At 59.5% G+C, this 13,559-nt stretch overlaps 1 protein-coding gene across 1 annotated transcript in view; it reads right to left on the bottom strand.

Annotated features, from left to right (window-relative positions):
* COL7A1 (collagen type VII alpha 1 chain) overlaps nt 1-13,559 on the bottom strand; it is a 97,207-nt gene that overhangs the window by 34,159 nt on the left and 49,489 nt on the right. The window contains exons 59-73 of the mRNA XM_065408257.1: nt 12,903-12,947; nt 12,218-12,253; nt 11,751-11,786; nt 10,769-10,873; nt 9,611-9,646; nt 8,929-8,964; nt 7,714-7,761; nt 7,443-7,478; nt 6,542-6,673; nt 5,142-5,351; nt 4,623-4,658; nt 3,787-3,831; nt 2,649-2,720; nt 1,666-1,710; nt 729-791 (exon numbers count right to left, since the gene is read on the bottom strand). Of these exons, the coding sequence (XP_065264329.1) occupies nt 729-791; nt 1,666-1,710; nt 2,649-2,720; nt 3,787-3,831; nt 4,623-4,658; nt 5,142-5,351; nt 6,542-6,673; nt 7,443-7,478; nt 7,714-7,761; nt 8,929-8,964; nt 9,611-9,646; nt 10,769-10,873; nt 11,751-11,786; nt 12,218-12,253; nt 12,903-12,947 (981 nt within the window). The remainder of the gene's footprint in view (nt 1-728; nt 792-1,665; nt 1,711-2,648; nt 2,721-3,786; nt 3,832-4,622; nt 4,659-5,141; nt 5,352-6,541; nt 6,674-7,442; nt 7,479-7,713; nt 7,762-8,928; nt 8,965-9,610; nt 9,647-10,768; nt 10,874-11,750; nt 11,787-12,217; nt 12,254-12,902; nt 12,948-13,559) is intronic.

Here is a 13,559-nt window from a genome sequence, read left to right as displayed (position 1 = left end):
CCCGTCCGTCCAGCCTCGCCCCCCAGCTCTGCCAACGCACCCCAGCCCCCCCGTCCGTCCAGCCTCGCCCCCCCAGCTCTGCCAACGCACCCCAGCCCCCCGTCCGTCCAGCCTCGCCCCCCCAGCTCTGCCAACGCACCCCAGCCCCCTGTCCGTCCAGCCTCGCCCCCCCAGCTCTGCCAACGCACCCCAGCCCCCTGTCCGTCCAGCCTCGCCCCCCCAGCTCTGCCACCGCACCCCAGCCCCCCGTCCGTCCAGCCTCACCCCCCAGCTCTGCCAACCCACCCCAGCCCCCGTCCGTCCAGCCTCGCCCCCCCAGCTCTGCCAACCCACCCCAGCCCCCCATCCGTCCAGCCTCACCCCCCAGCTCTGCCAACCCACCCCAGCCCCCCATCCGTCCAGCCTCGCCCCCCAGCTCTGCCAACCCACCCCAGCCCCCCATCCATCCAGCCTCGCCCCCCAGCTCTGCCAACGCACCCCAGCCCCCTGTCAGTGCAGCCTCGCCCCCAGCTCTGCCAACGCACCCCATCCCCCGTCCGTCCAGCCTCGCCCCCCAGCTCTGCCAACCCACCCCAGCCCCCCGTCCGTCCAGCCTCACCCCCCAGCTCTGCCAACGCACCCCTGCCCCTGTCAGTGCAGCCTTGTCTCCCAGCTCTGCCAGTGAACCTCAGTCCCAACCCACACCCTGCTGCTGTTCCAGTAGTTCTGGTCCCACTAGCAGTACTCACCGGGCTGCCATCCCTGCCTTTCTCGCCAGCTTCTCCTCTCTCCCCCTTCTGCCCAGGTTCACCCTGCAATCGGGACATGCAGCACGTCACAAAGACCAGCAGGAAATCACTGTGACCCATCCCAACCTGAGACCCTCTCCTGTCCAGGGCAGGGGGAGGCTCACCCGCTGGGATATTGATCTGTTTGCTCCATGAGGGGAGGCCAGAGTCCCCCCATCTCCCTAGTGCTGCCCAGCTCTTTGGGGAGGGAGACATCACATGGGGACATAAGGTCTCAGCACAGCACAGCCTTGGGCATTTATTGGAAATCGGCAGGGGAACGGACTCCCATGGCTGCACAGGAAGCAGGGCTCATGCCATAGTAAAGCGCAGGGAGCGGGTGTGCTCGTGCTGCTTTGTTTATATGTAGGGCCTACGGTATAATGTGGACTTTTCCTTCTTTTTTAAAAGAATAAATTCAGAGTGACTGTGTGTGGAAGCTGCTGGCTTGACAGCCCTGGGGCTGAGGTCTCCTGTTTATAAGCCGAACAGGCAGCGGCCAGGCCAGCTTCCCCCACACACCATCACCTGCTGACATGCTTCACACTTGCCCTGGAGGGCCCCCCTTGGGGGATGCAAGTTCTCTCTCCATGGACCACTCAGACTTAGCCTGAGGAGCTGCCATTGCCAGGAAAGAACCATTCCAATGGGGTGATGAGCCACCAGTAGTGCCTTGGCAGGGCACCGGCGCCCGGATTCCAACACAGGAGGGCCAGCCCCAGAGCCCTGGGCCTGCTGAGCAGCAGTGCAGCCAGACAGAAGGATAGCGAGAGAGAGGCTGAGGGATCAAAGACAGAGTCAAGTGCCCCAGGCAGAGGAGATCCCCGGATGTGAGCGAGACAGAGTCAGAGAGGAAGCTGGTGAAGTGCAGGTGCCAGAAGACTTACTACACTCAGACCTTATCTCCTTTGGGTCCTCTCTCGCCATCCACAGCAGGCTCTCCCTGCACAAGAGGGAGAAGAAAATGGAAGTTAGTGTCAGAAACCCCTGGCTCAAACCATAGCCAGACAGTCACTCTGCTCTAACCATCGGGGACACGCCCTCATAGAGCAGGGAATAGAACCCAGGAGTCCTGGCTATAACCTCCAGACCACTCTCTCCTTACATCTCTCCTGAGTGGCAGCTGCCACCACCACCTTCCCCAATCCAGTAGACAGCATTGCTGCCTCTGCTCTAAGCCCCACCCTTGTTCCCACTTAGTGTTTCATTCAGTCTCCTGCTGCTTTGTCCCCTTGAAAGTACACTGATTGTTGTGGCAACAATGATGTCACCAGAGTGGGCTGAGCTCACAGTACCAGTGTCAGTTTCCAGACTGGGGTGAAGGAAGACCCTGGTTTAGGAAATAAGGAGCTTACAGGGTGATTCCTATAACATTACAGGCAGGAATCATTTTACCCACTGCTGAAATGCAGCCACTTCTGGGCTGGGGGGCTGCTGAATATCATACAGCACACTAACAAGAGTCTATGAAGGAGAATCTCTTAGCCAACTGGAAGTACAGGAGGAATCTAGGGATGTCCTGCTCCACTCAGGAATCTGGCCAGGACACAACGATTAAAACCCACGCTTGTGTGGTAAGCGCCATTAGCTCTGTGATGACCACAAAGGACCTCGAACATCCCATCTGAAACGCAGCAGCACAGCACCTCTTAGCACCACGCTGGGGCATTGGGCCAAATTCAGGGAGAGGAAAGAGTTACCAGCTCCATTTCCTGCAGCACCCTGGGAGATCTGGTGAGATGGGTTTAATGTGCGGTGCTGGGTGGAGTTGGTGGTGGTGACAGACAGGAGGTCAGACTATGCTCTCATGGTCCCTTTGGGCCTTAAACTCTGACTGAGACATGGGGTACAGACAGGGCTCCTCTCCTCCTCGGCACTAACCTTGGCTCCCTTGGGTCCTGTGGGTCCACGCTCCCCCGGAAGACCCGAGAGGCTCCCTTCCACCACATCTGCCTGGAGACACAAGAGCGCAGTGAGAGGCAGCAGCCCAGGGCCAGCAACTCTGCCGCCAACAACACTGGGAACCCTCCATGGGAATCTGGTCTCCTACAGGGCACCCGCCGACCCCTCTCCCCACATGCCCTGCGTAAGATTCCTGTTTGTCCCCTGGAGCCATAGGAACTGCCAGACCAGATCTGACTAATGGGTCCCTCTTGCCCAGGGGCCAATGGCCAGACCCAGCTGCTTCAGAGGAAGGTACAAGAAACCCCATAACGGGCATCTCTGGAAGAACCTACCCAGCCTCTTCCAGCCATGGGCATGGAGTGTCTGGCTGACGCTGTGAAGCAGCAGGGCTCGTATCTCCTCTATGTTCTGTACTAGATCTAATGAAGCTGGGTGTCCCTTGGGCCCACTGGGTCTCGAACGTCCCTTTCGGGGCCACACCCAGAGTTCAGAGCTGAGTGTCACTGGTGGCCTCCCCTGGGACCCTGCAGAGCTGTGCTGATCCTGTTAGACAGGCTGAGGGGGACTAACCCTGCCAGGCCTCAGGGGTCTTCCCATGGCGCCTGCTAGTTAAAAGGACAGGTCCTGGGGCAACTTGCCCCAGCTGCTGTCTCCTAGTTCAACTGGGGCTGCACAATGGTGAGGCCCCTGCTAAACAGAGTGATGTTAGTCACCTGGCTGCTGCCTGCAGCGGCTTCCCGACACCTGTGTCTGAGCTGCCTGAAGAGCAGGACCCCATGATAACACTGGACAATAGGGACTCAAAGGCCCAAGGCCTGGGGAGGGTGGGGGTTGTATAGGATCTGCCCTGTGTCCTGCTGGCTCTTTCTTAGTCCTGGCCAAAGAGCGATGGACAAGGCTGTCTAGACCCAAGCATCTCCAAGAAGTGGGAGGCTGTGGGGAAGCATGGGGCTCTCCCTTCCCCAACAGCTCAGCACATGGCCTTCACAGCTATCCAGTCCCTGTCACTCCAAGGAGCAGGGGAGTCAGGTCCTTTGCAGATGGCCCAGAGCCAAACACCCTCTGGTCCCAGTGGGCAGACCTGGACAACATTGCCAGGTGGGGACTCACTCACCTTGGGTCCCGGGGGCCCTGGAGGACCCTGCACGCCGTCTCTGCCCTGAGACAAGACAAACAGGACATGGATCAAAGACCCAGATGATCCCTCAGAGGGCAGAGCAGAAGCCATCCCCGGGGTAAACAGCCCCACACCCCAGGAGAAGGCAGCCCCTGTACACTGACCCTGCAGCAACACCCCAAGGGGGCAGAGCGAAGGACTGGGGAGAAGGTGAAGGACTGTCCTTTATGCACTTCTTGGCCCATTCTCCCCACCCTAGTTTGGGCCCCAGATCCCAGGGACCTTCCATTCTGTGCCCCACATTCAGTGCTCCCTGCAGGGCTGTGGGCACCATCTCTGATCCCAGCCCTCCGAGGCTCCACCTGCAAGCCCAGAGCACAACACAGGTGGACGATGGTACTGCAGCACTGTCAAAAACCTTCCCCTGCTGGTGCATGTGCCAGCCAGCTGGGGGCTTCTCCGAGTGCCCTGCGGATTCCTGCTGGATTTAGGATAGGGCTACATGAGGAGCCACTGGACTTTGAATCATCAGTGACATGCCTGGGGGGCACAGAAGACAGCACCCCTGTCCCTGGTATTTGGAATCTAGCCCCATGGCCACAGGCTACATGCAACCGATGGCCCCTGCACCCCCATGGAATGATCCTGAGCCCCCTAAATCAGAGGGTCAGTTTCCCCTATTGGCAATCTCGATGCATGTGCAGACACGGGCAGTAATAGCTGCCTCTGATCCCACGGAGATACAGATCATGGCACGTTTGCCAGTTATGGAGAGTGCATGATATGGAAAGGTGCAGCAGGCTGCATGCCTGGTGGGTCCAGGCCTCACTCACCGGCTCTCCCCGATCGCCCTTCTCGCCCCGATCGCCCTGCAAAGCAAAGGGGGGGGGGCAGGTCAGCAGAGCTGTCTCAGGGGTTTGGTTCTGTTCCCTCCTCCCCTCCCAAGCAAGGGTCAGTAAATGCCAGGAGGGCCCCAGCTGACAGCTTTCGGAGCAGTCTCACTGGGAGCCTGAGACAGGACTTGGGGCCCTCAAGCAGCTGAGGTCCTTGCCTGGGAACCAAGAGTCTGGTCACCGTGTAGCACAGAGTCCTCCCAAAAGGATCGTTTCCCCCTGCACAACCTCCTCAAAAAGGCCCCTAAATCCATGGGCTGCTCCCACCCACACAGGCACCCGTTGCGCCTGAGAGAACAGCCATGGCAGGCAGGCGTCACCACATCCTAGGGTCAGGGGGGAGGGAAGCCCCCTCCATTCCTGTCCCATCCCCTAGCAGCTTCACGCACTAGGCCAGCTGCACAACTGGCCACCACTGACCTTCCAATCCTTGTTCCCTCTTCCCCAGGTCTCACTCACCTTCTCGCCATGCCTGCCAGCCTCTCCGAGCTCCCCGGCCCGCCCCGGCACCCCTGGGATTCCAGGCTTGCCAGGTTCCCCTGCCTGGCCAGGCAGCCCCTCTGGACCTCGCTCTCCGATAGCACGTCCCATGGGGCCTTGGGGGCCAGCAGGGCCTTGGTCTCCTTTGTCGCCCTTGGGCCCTTTCTCTCCAGGAAAGCCCATCACACCCTGCAAGAAACACACCACAACTCAGCTAGTCCCAGGGCTGGCGCCAGCAGGTGAGGGGACATGATGGGGAAGCTCATGCTTTGGGGCTGGATGGACAGCACTGGAGACAGAGTGCTGCTAGTGGATGGGCAGGCTTCCTTCATGTGTTGCCCCTGTCAACGGGTTTCAGCCCTGGCTTGGAGGGAGCCCTTTGGGGCCAGCGGGGAGTTCAGTCTCTAGCCAGCGAGAGACCAAGTCAGGGCTGGCTGCCTGTGGAGCACTGGGCACAGGAGGCAGGTAAGTCTCGCTCGGCCTTGGGCAGGGTAGGGCTGCACTTGCTAATGGAGTGTGATGGCAGGACTGTGCATGGGGAGACAAGGGTTAACCAGCAGGGCCCAGAAGCAGCTGGAGTCCACTGCCTTCCCAGGAAAGCAGCATGGAGCAGATCTATGAATTGGCAGGAACTGGACAGCCCTAGTGAGGGAGGCAGCTCCCCAGAGGAGATGTTGCTGAGATTCATTGCATCTCTGAGCTGTGAGGCAGAGAGAACCAGGGAGCCATTGGGATTTCCCCCCTTCATCTTCCCCTGGAGACAGGGGACTCCAAAGCCGTGTGTGTGAGGGTATGTCTACACCCAGCCGCTAGTTCGGCGGCTGGGAATCGAAGTTCTGGGTTCGACTTATCGCGTCTTCTCTGGACGCGATAAGTCGAACCAGGAAGTGCTCGCCGTCGACTGCGGTACTCCAGCTAGACGAGAGGAGTACCGCGGAGTCGACGGGGGAGCCTGCCTGCCGCGTGTGGACCGAGGTAAGTTCGAACTAAGGTACTTCGAACTTCAGCTATGTTATTCACGTAGCTGAAGTTGCGTACCTTAGTTCGAATTGGGGGGTAAGTGTAGACCAAGCCTGAGAGTCCTGAGGAGAAGGGGCTGGGGACTCAACACACCTCCTCTCCTGAGGAAAGGACGAACCTGGGGAGCTGTTTGCTTGGCCCTGAGCACCGAGGGACTCAGAGAGGCTTGATTTAACCCAGGCCTGAAGTGGGGCCCATTGGGACCAGGTTCAGAGCAACCCCTAAAACGGGGAGTGTTTTATTTCCCTGGGTGCTGGCTGAAGGACCCCTCACCCACAAGGGGCAGCAGAGAGGCCCCAGAGGAACTCTTCCCTCCCCTCTGTACCTGCCCCAACCCTCTGTTGGTGGCTTCACCTCACCTCTTTGCCTGGAGGTCCCCTCTCCCCTGAGTCTCCCCTATCACCCTTTGGGCCTCTCCGGCGGTCAGGGTAGGGCAGGAATGGATCAGTGCTGCCGTCATAGGCTCCAGTGATCTCTCTGAGCGAGGCAATCTGAGAGAGACAGAGCGCGGTCATCACAACAGCGGGCAAAGGAGGGAAGTCCCAGATGCTGGATTGGGGGAGGGATAATCTATCCAGGCCCTGAGCCCCCTGACAGAGGGACAACCCCGGAGAGTCCACACATCCCTGAGCAAGTGCTTCTCGATCCCACCACTGCACAAGAACAGGGTCTCCTGATGAATGCAGGCAGACATGCTGGGATCCCAGGATTTGCTGGGGGAAGGTCAGTGGCAGGGACAGAGAATGGTAGGTCTGACCTTCACACTCAGATGACTTCTCCCCCGGCACACATGGGAACAATCCCATCGTAACACCCTGCAGCCATGGCCTACCACTGCCAAAAGCCTGCCAGCAACAGAGCTGCTGATATACCAGGCAGATGCTGGCTAGAGCCCCTGGCCTTCCCCACCATTACCCATGGCCCAGTGGCTAGGGACCCCAGGCCTTCACTCCCTTACCAGGTGCACCAGCCAGTATCCCAACCTTCTCCACATCACATGCTCAATGGCTCTGGCTTCCCTCTCGGTTGTGCACTCCCCGGGCCCTGGTCTCCTCCACCCAAGAGCCTATTAGTCTGGGCTCTGGCATCCCCCCTACATCTCAGTCTCCCCTTGTTCCTCACCCACCCTTACCAGCCTCAGGCCTCCCTCCTGCTGGTTTCCCAATGGCCAGGGACAGTATCCCCACCCCAAGTCCCATGTTTCCCCTCCCTCTTAACAGATGCCTCGTGAGCAGAGTTGGCTGTTGCTTTGCTTCGTACCTTAATCCCATAGGCTTCCAGGGCACGTTCAACATTCTACGAACAGCAAGGGAAAGACAATGAGAACAAAAACAGGGGCAGCCCCCAGCCAGGGTTGCCGAGGCATAACCCCAACCTCCATCACTGCCAGCTGTGAGACCCCAGGGCCTTAGCCCTCCCCGCATCTGCCAGGGCTGAACTGGTTGCACCAGCAGATGCCCAGGTTATTTTGCAGGTGTAAGTAGGTCGCCCCCTCTGAGATGGATATGACTGGCCCCATGCAGTGACTTACCGAGACTGTCCCAGGCTCACCACGTTGTCCAGGATCCCCAGGTCTGCCCTAGTCACCATGAGAAGAAGCAGAACGACACCAGATTAGAACAGTTCTGCTCACTGCCCACCTGGCCATGTCACATGGAAACCCCTGGGAAGGACGCAGCAGGAGCTTGGGGGGAGGGAGGGCGGACCTGGTGAATATGGGGGAGAGAGAATCCTCCCCATCTGGGAGGACGGGGCTGAGATCTCACCCATCAGTTAGTGCGATGACGCCACTCACAGGTCACTACTGCGCTCTCCCTGGGACTGCAGGTCTCACACAGGCCCCGGTCAACTGCCTTTGTAATGTAGCCAGTCACTTGCATTAACTCTTCATATCTTGCAGCAAGCAGGACCTACCTGCTGCAGCCAGAGTCTGCTAATTCTGCAGCCGCGTCACTTACACTCAGAAAGCGAGCGCTTGCCTGAACTACCCAGGGGACTGGATTAGCCCATCAGCCAGAGGAAAGGCACAGTAGTGACTTCTATCCCAGGGACACATGGGAGCCCACAGCACATTGAGTTCGCTATTTGGATACCAAAGTCCATTTTACACTGCCCCCATTTTCACTGGGCTGCAGGCATCTGTATTAATGCAGAACCACCTAAGCGAAGCCGTCGGGGAAGTTGGAGGTTGGGACAGCTGGGGCGGTTAGCACCATAGGAGGTGGTCTGGAATTGTGAAATAGAAAGAGCTTCAGACAGGTTTTGCTGCTAAAATGATCAGCAGGGAAAGAGTTACTATGTTGCTATTAAATTGGCCTCATTAAGTTCCAGAGTTAACACAGGATTGACATGAATGGGGCAGAGTTCTTTCAGGCTGGCATTGCTGCATCAGCTACGCTCGGGTCACACTCCCAAGCATTTCTTCACAGCCACCAGGGCTAGGAGGAGGCTCCCTTGGCAATGAGAACGAACATTGCAGGGCACTGTTCTGCTGCAGGGGTGGACTCAGTAGGCCTAGAATCACCGTGGTCTTCCTGCTCCCAAGTGGCAGTGACTGGCAAGGGTCTGTTTATCTCAGCTGATGGAGCTGCTCCGGTCCCCCAGGAGCTACATTCAGAGGGAATACAGTGGGGCTGACCAAGCTCTGGGTTCCCCCCCCCACACACACACACCCAAAGGGCACTGCATTGGGGGGAGGAGAGGACTCAGCGCTGGCGGATCGCCCCAGGTGGTGCTGGATACTCACCTGTTCTCCTTTGGATCCAGCCTCTCCTCGGTCGCCCTGAAACAGAGCAAGAGGAGTCAGGATCCCCTCCAGCCCAGCGATTGGAGAGTAGAGCCCTGGAGGAAGAGTTCAGCCTCGCCTCCTCTGGAGGAGCCCCTGCTTACGCCTAGGCTGAAGTGATACAGCTTGGGGAGGAACAGTGCCAAGGTGCTGAGGGAAGGGCGGATACCCAAGTTCCCTCCCCAGACAGGCAGGTGAACACATGAACCAGTGCTCCACCCCCAGCTAGCCCAGTACATGGGCTCTGCAGCCTCTGAGAACTTCTACCTGGAATCAAGTCTGGGCCAGACCCGCTGGAACCCCCACTGGCCTATTGCAAAGCCTATGGCACCCCAGAGAATGTGGGCAGAGCTCCCTTGCCATTCACACCTGGGCCCCACTGCTCTCCACGCAGGCCCCCCAGGAAGCACCTTAGTCCCTCCTAGCCCGCAGCTCCTCCAAAGAAGACAGCTCACAGGAGGACACTAAGCCACACCCACCAGCTGGGCACAGTGGGGAGCAGGGCTCAGGGAACTCACAGGAGTAACCCTCGAGGGCCCAGAGGTCTGTGCTCTGGCACAGCAAGCCAGTGGGGTCTGACAGGAGAGGCTGTTCTGCTCGGTTCGTTTTCCAGTGGCCTGATGGGGGCTGGGAAAACACTCACCTTTTGTCCGGCAGCCCCAGCGAGGCCTGGAGCACCCTGAAAAGGTATAGAAGGAATGTGAGCAGACCCTGGAACTGCGAACAAGGGGAGAGAGCAGCTTCTCTGCCAATGGGTGGGGTCCGCAGGCACTCCCAGGGCTGGGGAGAGGAGGCCACGCAGCTTGGGGTGTCTGTGAGCACTGAGTCTGGGAGGAGGAGCCCACTCAAGCTGGGGTACTTCCCCTGCCCTGGGGTCTGCCCCCTGAGGCAGGGAGCAGGCTGTATGGTCAGCAGTCCAATCCCAAGTGGTCCTGCAGGGCTGGAAGGAGCTTGTAGCTGCAGCTGGAGAAGAACAGGATTTCCCCAGGGAATCAGAGAGGGACCCAGGGTATCCATGCCATGGCACAATGAGCCATTACTCTGCTGTTCAGTCCCTGGTGGTGCTGGACTTGACCAGGTCTGTACTCCCACCTCAGCCATGGGCAGATCATCTCATGTCTAGAGCAGGGTCTGGGAGACCAGAGTCCTAGGCTCTGAGCTCAGTGTGATCTTGGGCCAGTCTCCTCTTCTCTCTCCACTCTCCCAGGGCCGGCTCTGGCTTTTTGGCCGCCCCAAGCAAAACAAAAAAACGGGGCGGCCAGAATGGCAAAGCAAAAAAAAAAAAAAAAAAAACCACCTGCGGCGCAGCCGGAGCGCGGGTGCAGGGGGACCGGCTGGAGGGGGGGGGGGGGGGGAGAGAGAGAGAAGGGGGCGGCCAGGGCTACAGCAGGGGCGCTGCCACGTGGCCCCTCCCGCTGCGCCGCCTCCTGCCGCCTGCTGCAAGGGCTCCGCTCCGGTCGGCGGGGAGGGAAGGAAGAGGACTGCCCTGGTTCTCCGCGCCACCGCCCCCTACAGGGCGGCCGGAGCGGAACAAGAACAAAAAACAAAAAAAACAAAAAAGCGGCCTTGCCGCCCTAGGATTGGGCGGAATGCCGCCTCCAACAATCTGCCGCCCCAAGCACCAGCTTGCTCAGCTGGTGCCTGGAGCCGGCCCTGCACTCTCCCAGCTGTAAACAGCACTAGTGCTCTCCCCGCCCCCAGCTCTCGTGCAGGCTATGGGGCTCCACTCCCAAATGACCGTGGGCACAGCAAGCCGTGCCAAGCAGCTGGTATTAGAAGTATTATTCTGGAGGTTACGCACCTGGCCTGGGGGTCCAACCTGCCCAGGTACACCGGGGACACCAGGAGGTCCCAAGGGGCCTGGCACCCCACGGTCTCCTCGCTCGCCCTTGGGGCCTTCTTGACCCTGCCAAAGAAGAACAGATGCATCACCATCTGGTGCTGTTTCCCCTTGGCATCACCCCCCAAACCCTCTTACCCTCACCTCCTTCCAGCTGGGAGGGCCTACAGACAGGTACTACAGCCAGATGACTGCTGAAAGGCCTGTCACTGTCAAAGAGTGCTAGCACCCTGGGGTGCCAGCAGAAGGCATGTACCTCCCCCTGGCACTATCACCACTTGCTGTGGGTGGGAGCACCAACTGGGAGCAGACCAGCATCTTTTAGTGATGCTTTAATGGAGGTGCCAAAAAGGGAGCCCAAGAAACAACTAGGGCCTGTAAGCAATGGAGTCACTGAGGCCCCAGTCCCACCCCCCATCAGCATCTCATTAGCCAGAGCTGGGGCCTCCTCTGCCCTTTCCAGCTAAGCAGAGCCTGCCATCTAAACCCAAGCCTCTATGAGCCGGGGAGCAGAGGCCAGAGGGCGCAGCTCCCCTCATACAGTGTGTGGTGGGGGGAGGCCTCAGGACGCCGCCTGCACTCCCCTCCCCTGCCGGAGGGAAAGGTCCCGATGCACTGGAGAGCGAGGATCACTACCGACCACCCCTGCCTGCCTATGGGCAGCAAGCCGGGGAGACCCATCAGAGTGACCCCCAGGTTTGCTAGATGGGGTCTCTGCCACTGGCACCACCCAGCCGGTGCAGCCCCCAGTGTGATGGATTATCGGAGCAGAGAGAGGGGGCCGTAGTGACTGTGTAGGCAGCACATGGAAGAGTCACATGTGGAGCCACCAAACACAGACAGACCCTGCGCCGAGCCCCTAGGCTGGGGGGCAATTTGTGACTGAGGTAAATCCAGGGCAGGTGGAGGAAAGGGGGGGTAGGGAAGAATCACAGGTACTTACGTCTCTGCCAGGGGCGCCAGCTTCTCCTTTGTCCCCCTAATCAGGAAAAGCCAAGAGAAAATGGCTACCTTACAGCCTCATTCCATTTCCAAATGAGACAGCCAAGGGGACTCGGGCAGGGCCCAGCCACTGGGGCAGGAACCCTCACCCAGAGCCTGGGTCTGTCTTCCCAGTGGCCCCTCTCCTGTAGCCAGCAAGGTCTAGGACTGCTACTTAGTGGGGAGGAAGTAACCTCACCCACCCCTCCTGCTGGGTAAGCAAAGCTGCAGCAGCCCAGAGCTGCATGCTGGCACCAGGAGGCAGCTCCTGCTCCCATAGGAAGTACATGGTAAGAGGTGCCTGGCAGAGACAATGGAGCAGCAGGGGAGTCTGTCCCCCAGGGGAACGCCACCTGCTAGGCTGCTCACAGGCCTGGCTATCAAAGGGGGGTGGCTAGTCCAGGGGAGAGGGGCCCTTTAGCTCATTACCTTCCTCCCATCTTCTCCTGGAGTCCCATCTTCTCCCTAGGAGGATAGAAACCACTAGTCAAAGCCCTGTTCCACATAGGCCCTGCACACTAGGGGGCTGGGCCCTGGGCAGGTGGGGGGAGAGGTCCCAGATCAGACTGTCACCTCCACACTGGGGAGCACAATACATCCCCTTGGGTCCCCCAGGCCTCCTGACATCTGCCACACAGCCCTTAGATGAGCCAGGCTCCCTCAGGGCTAGTGGAGCTGAGGAATGGTGGGCAGCAGGGAGATGGCAGGCACTGGTGGTTACCCATGGCACAGTGGGTGCCCCACATGGGGGGCCCACACTCTGGGCTTGGGAAGCCCTTTGCTATGCCCCTTTGACAACCCATCAGTGGAAGGTCCTGGCAAGCTGAGGACCTGCTACAGGGGTTGTCAATATTTGGCCTGTCAGGAGGGGCACCAGAGTCTGGTAAGGGAAACCCCCCCTTCCCTGCCCCATGCTCAGGGAGCCCTCTGCCTGCATTCAGTACAGTCTCTGGGACCCTATAGCTTTATAGGCAGCTGTCTCTTCCTCTGTCCCACCCCATTGCCAGGGCAGCTCCCTCTTGCCCAGGCAGGTCCTTGCACATCAGGCCTAGAGACCCTGCCTGCCACAGCCAGGAGCTGTCCTTCTCCAGCAGAGGCTGGCTCCCTTACTCACGTTCTTCCCATTCAGGCCGGGTTTGCCGTCGTCGCCGGGTTTGCCCTGGAAGGAAGCGCAGGTTGTTAGCAGAGTGAAGGGCCTTCCACGTGCCTGAGACAGCAGCAGGCCCCTCCACAGGCCCCTCTGGGCTCACCCCGACCGGCAGGGTGGCTGGAGTCCAATGCTGTCATACCACAGGGCAGCAGCTCCCAGGGGAGGCTGGGTCAGGCTACCTGCCCAGGCTGTGAGCCCTGCCCAGAGAGTGATTAGCAAGGGCATGACAGCCAACAGGAGCAGGCAGCTGACTGGAGAGAGCTAGACCCAGGTAACAGCATGGGCCGAGCCAACAGAGCAACCAGCCAAATGGAGCTGCTGGGAGCAAAGGGCTGCCCCAAACCTGCCTGACAGATCAGGAAGTTCTGGGCAAGCAGCCCCAGGCCCGAGCAGGCCTCACATCAGACTTGGGTTAGGCTGCTCAGGGCAAAAGGATGGCCCAAGGGGGCAGCATGAGTCCTGGGAACAGGCCTCCCAGAGCATGTGGGACATGGTGTGAGGCAGGGTCACACCCCACAGGGCAAGCACATAAGGGTGAATGGAGACCATGGATGAGAGGCAGCCGGAGAGCAGGAGTGACCTCATAAGGGGGTTCCAAAGAGGATGGATCTAGGCTGTTCT

Source organism: Emys orbicularis, chromosome 7, assembly GCF_028017835.1.
Source record: "Emys orbicularis isolate rEmyOrb1 chromosome 7, rEmyOrb1.hap1, whole genome shotgun sequence".
NCBI classification, from domain to species: Eukaryota; Metazoa; Chordata; order Testudines; family Emydidae; genus Emys; species Emys orbicularis.
This window is presented reverse-complemented; position numbering and strand designations above follow the sequence as displayed.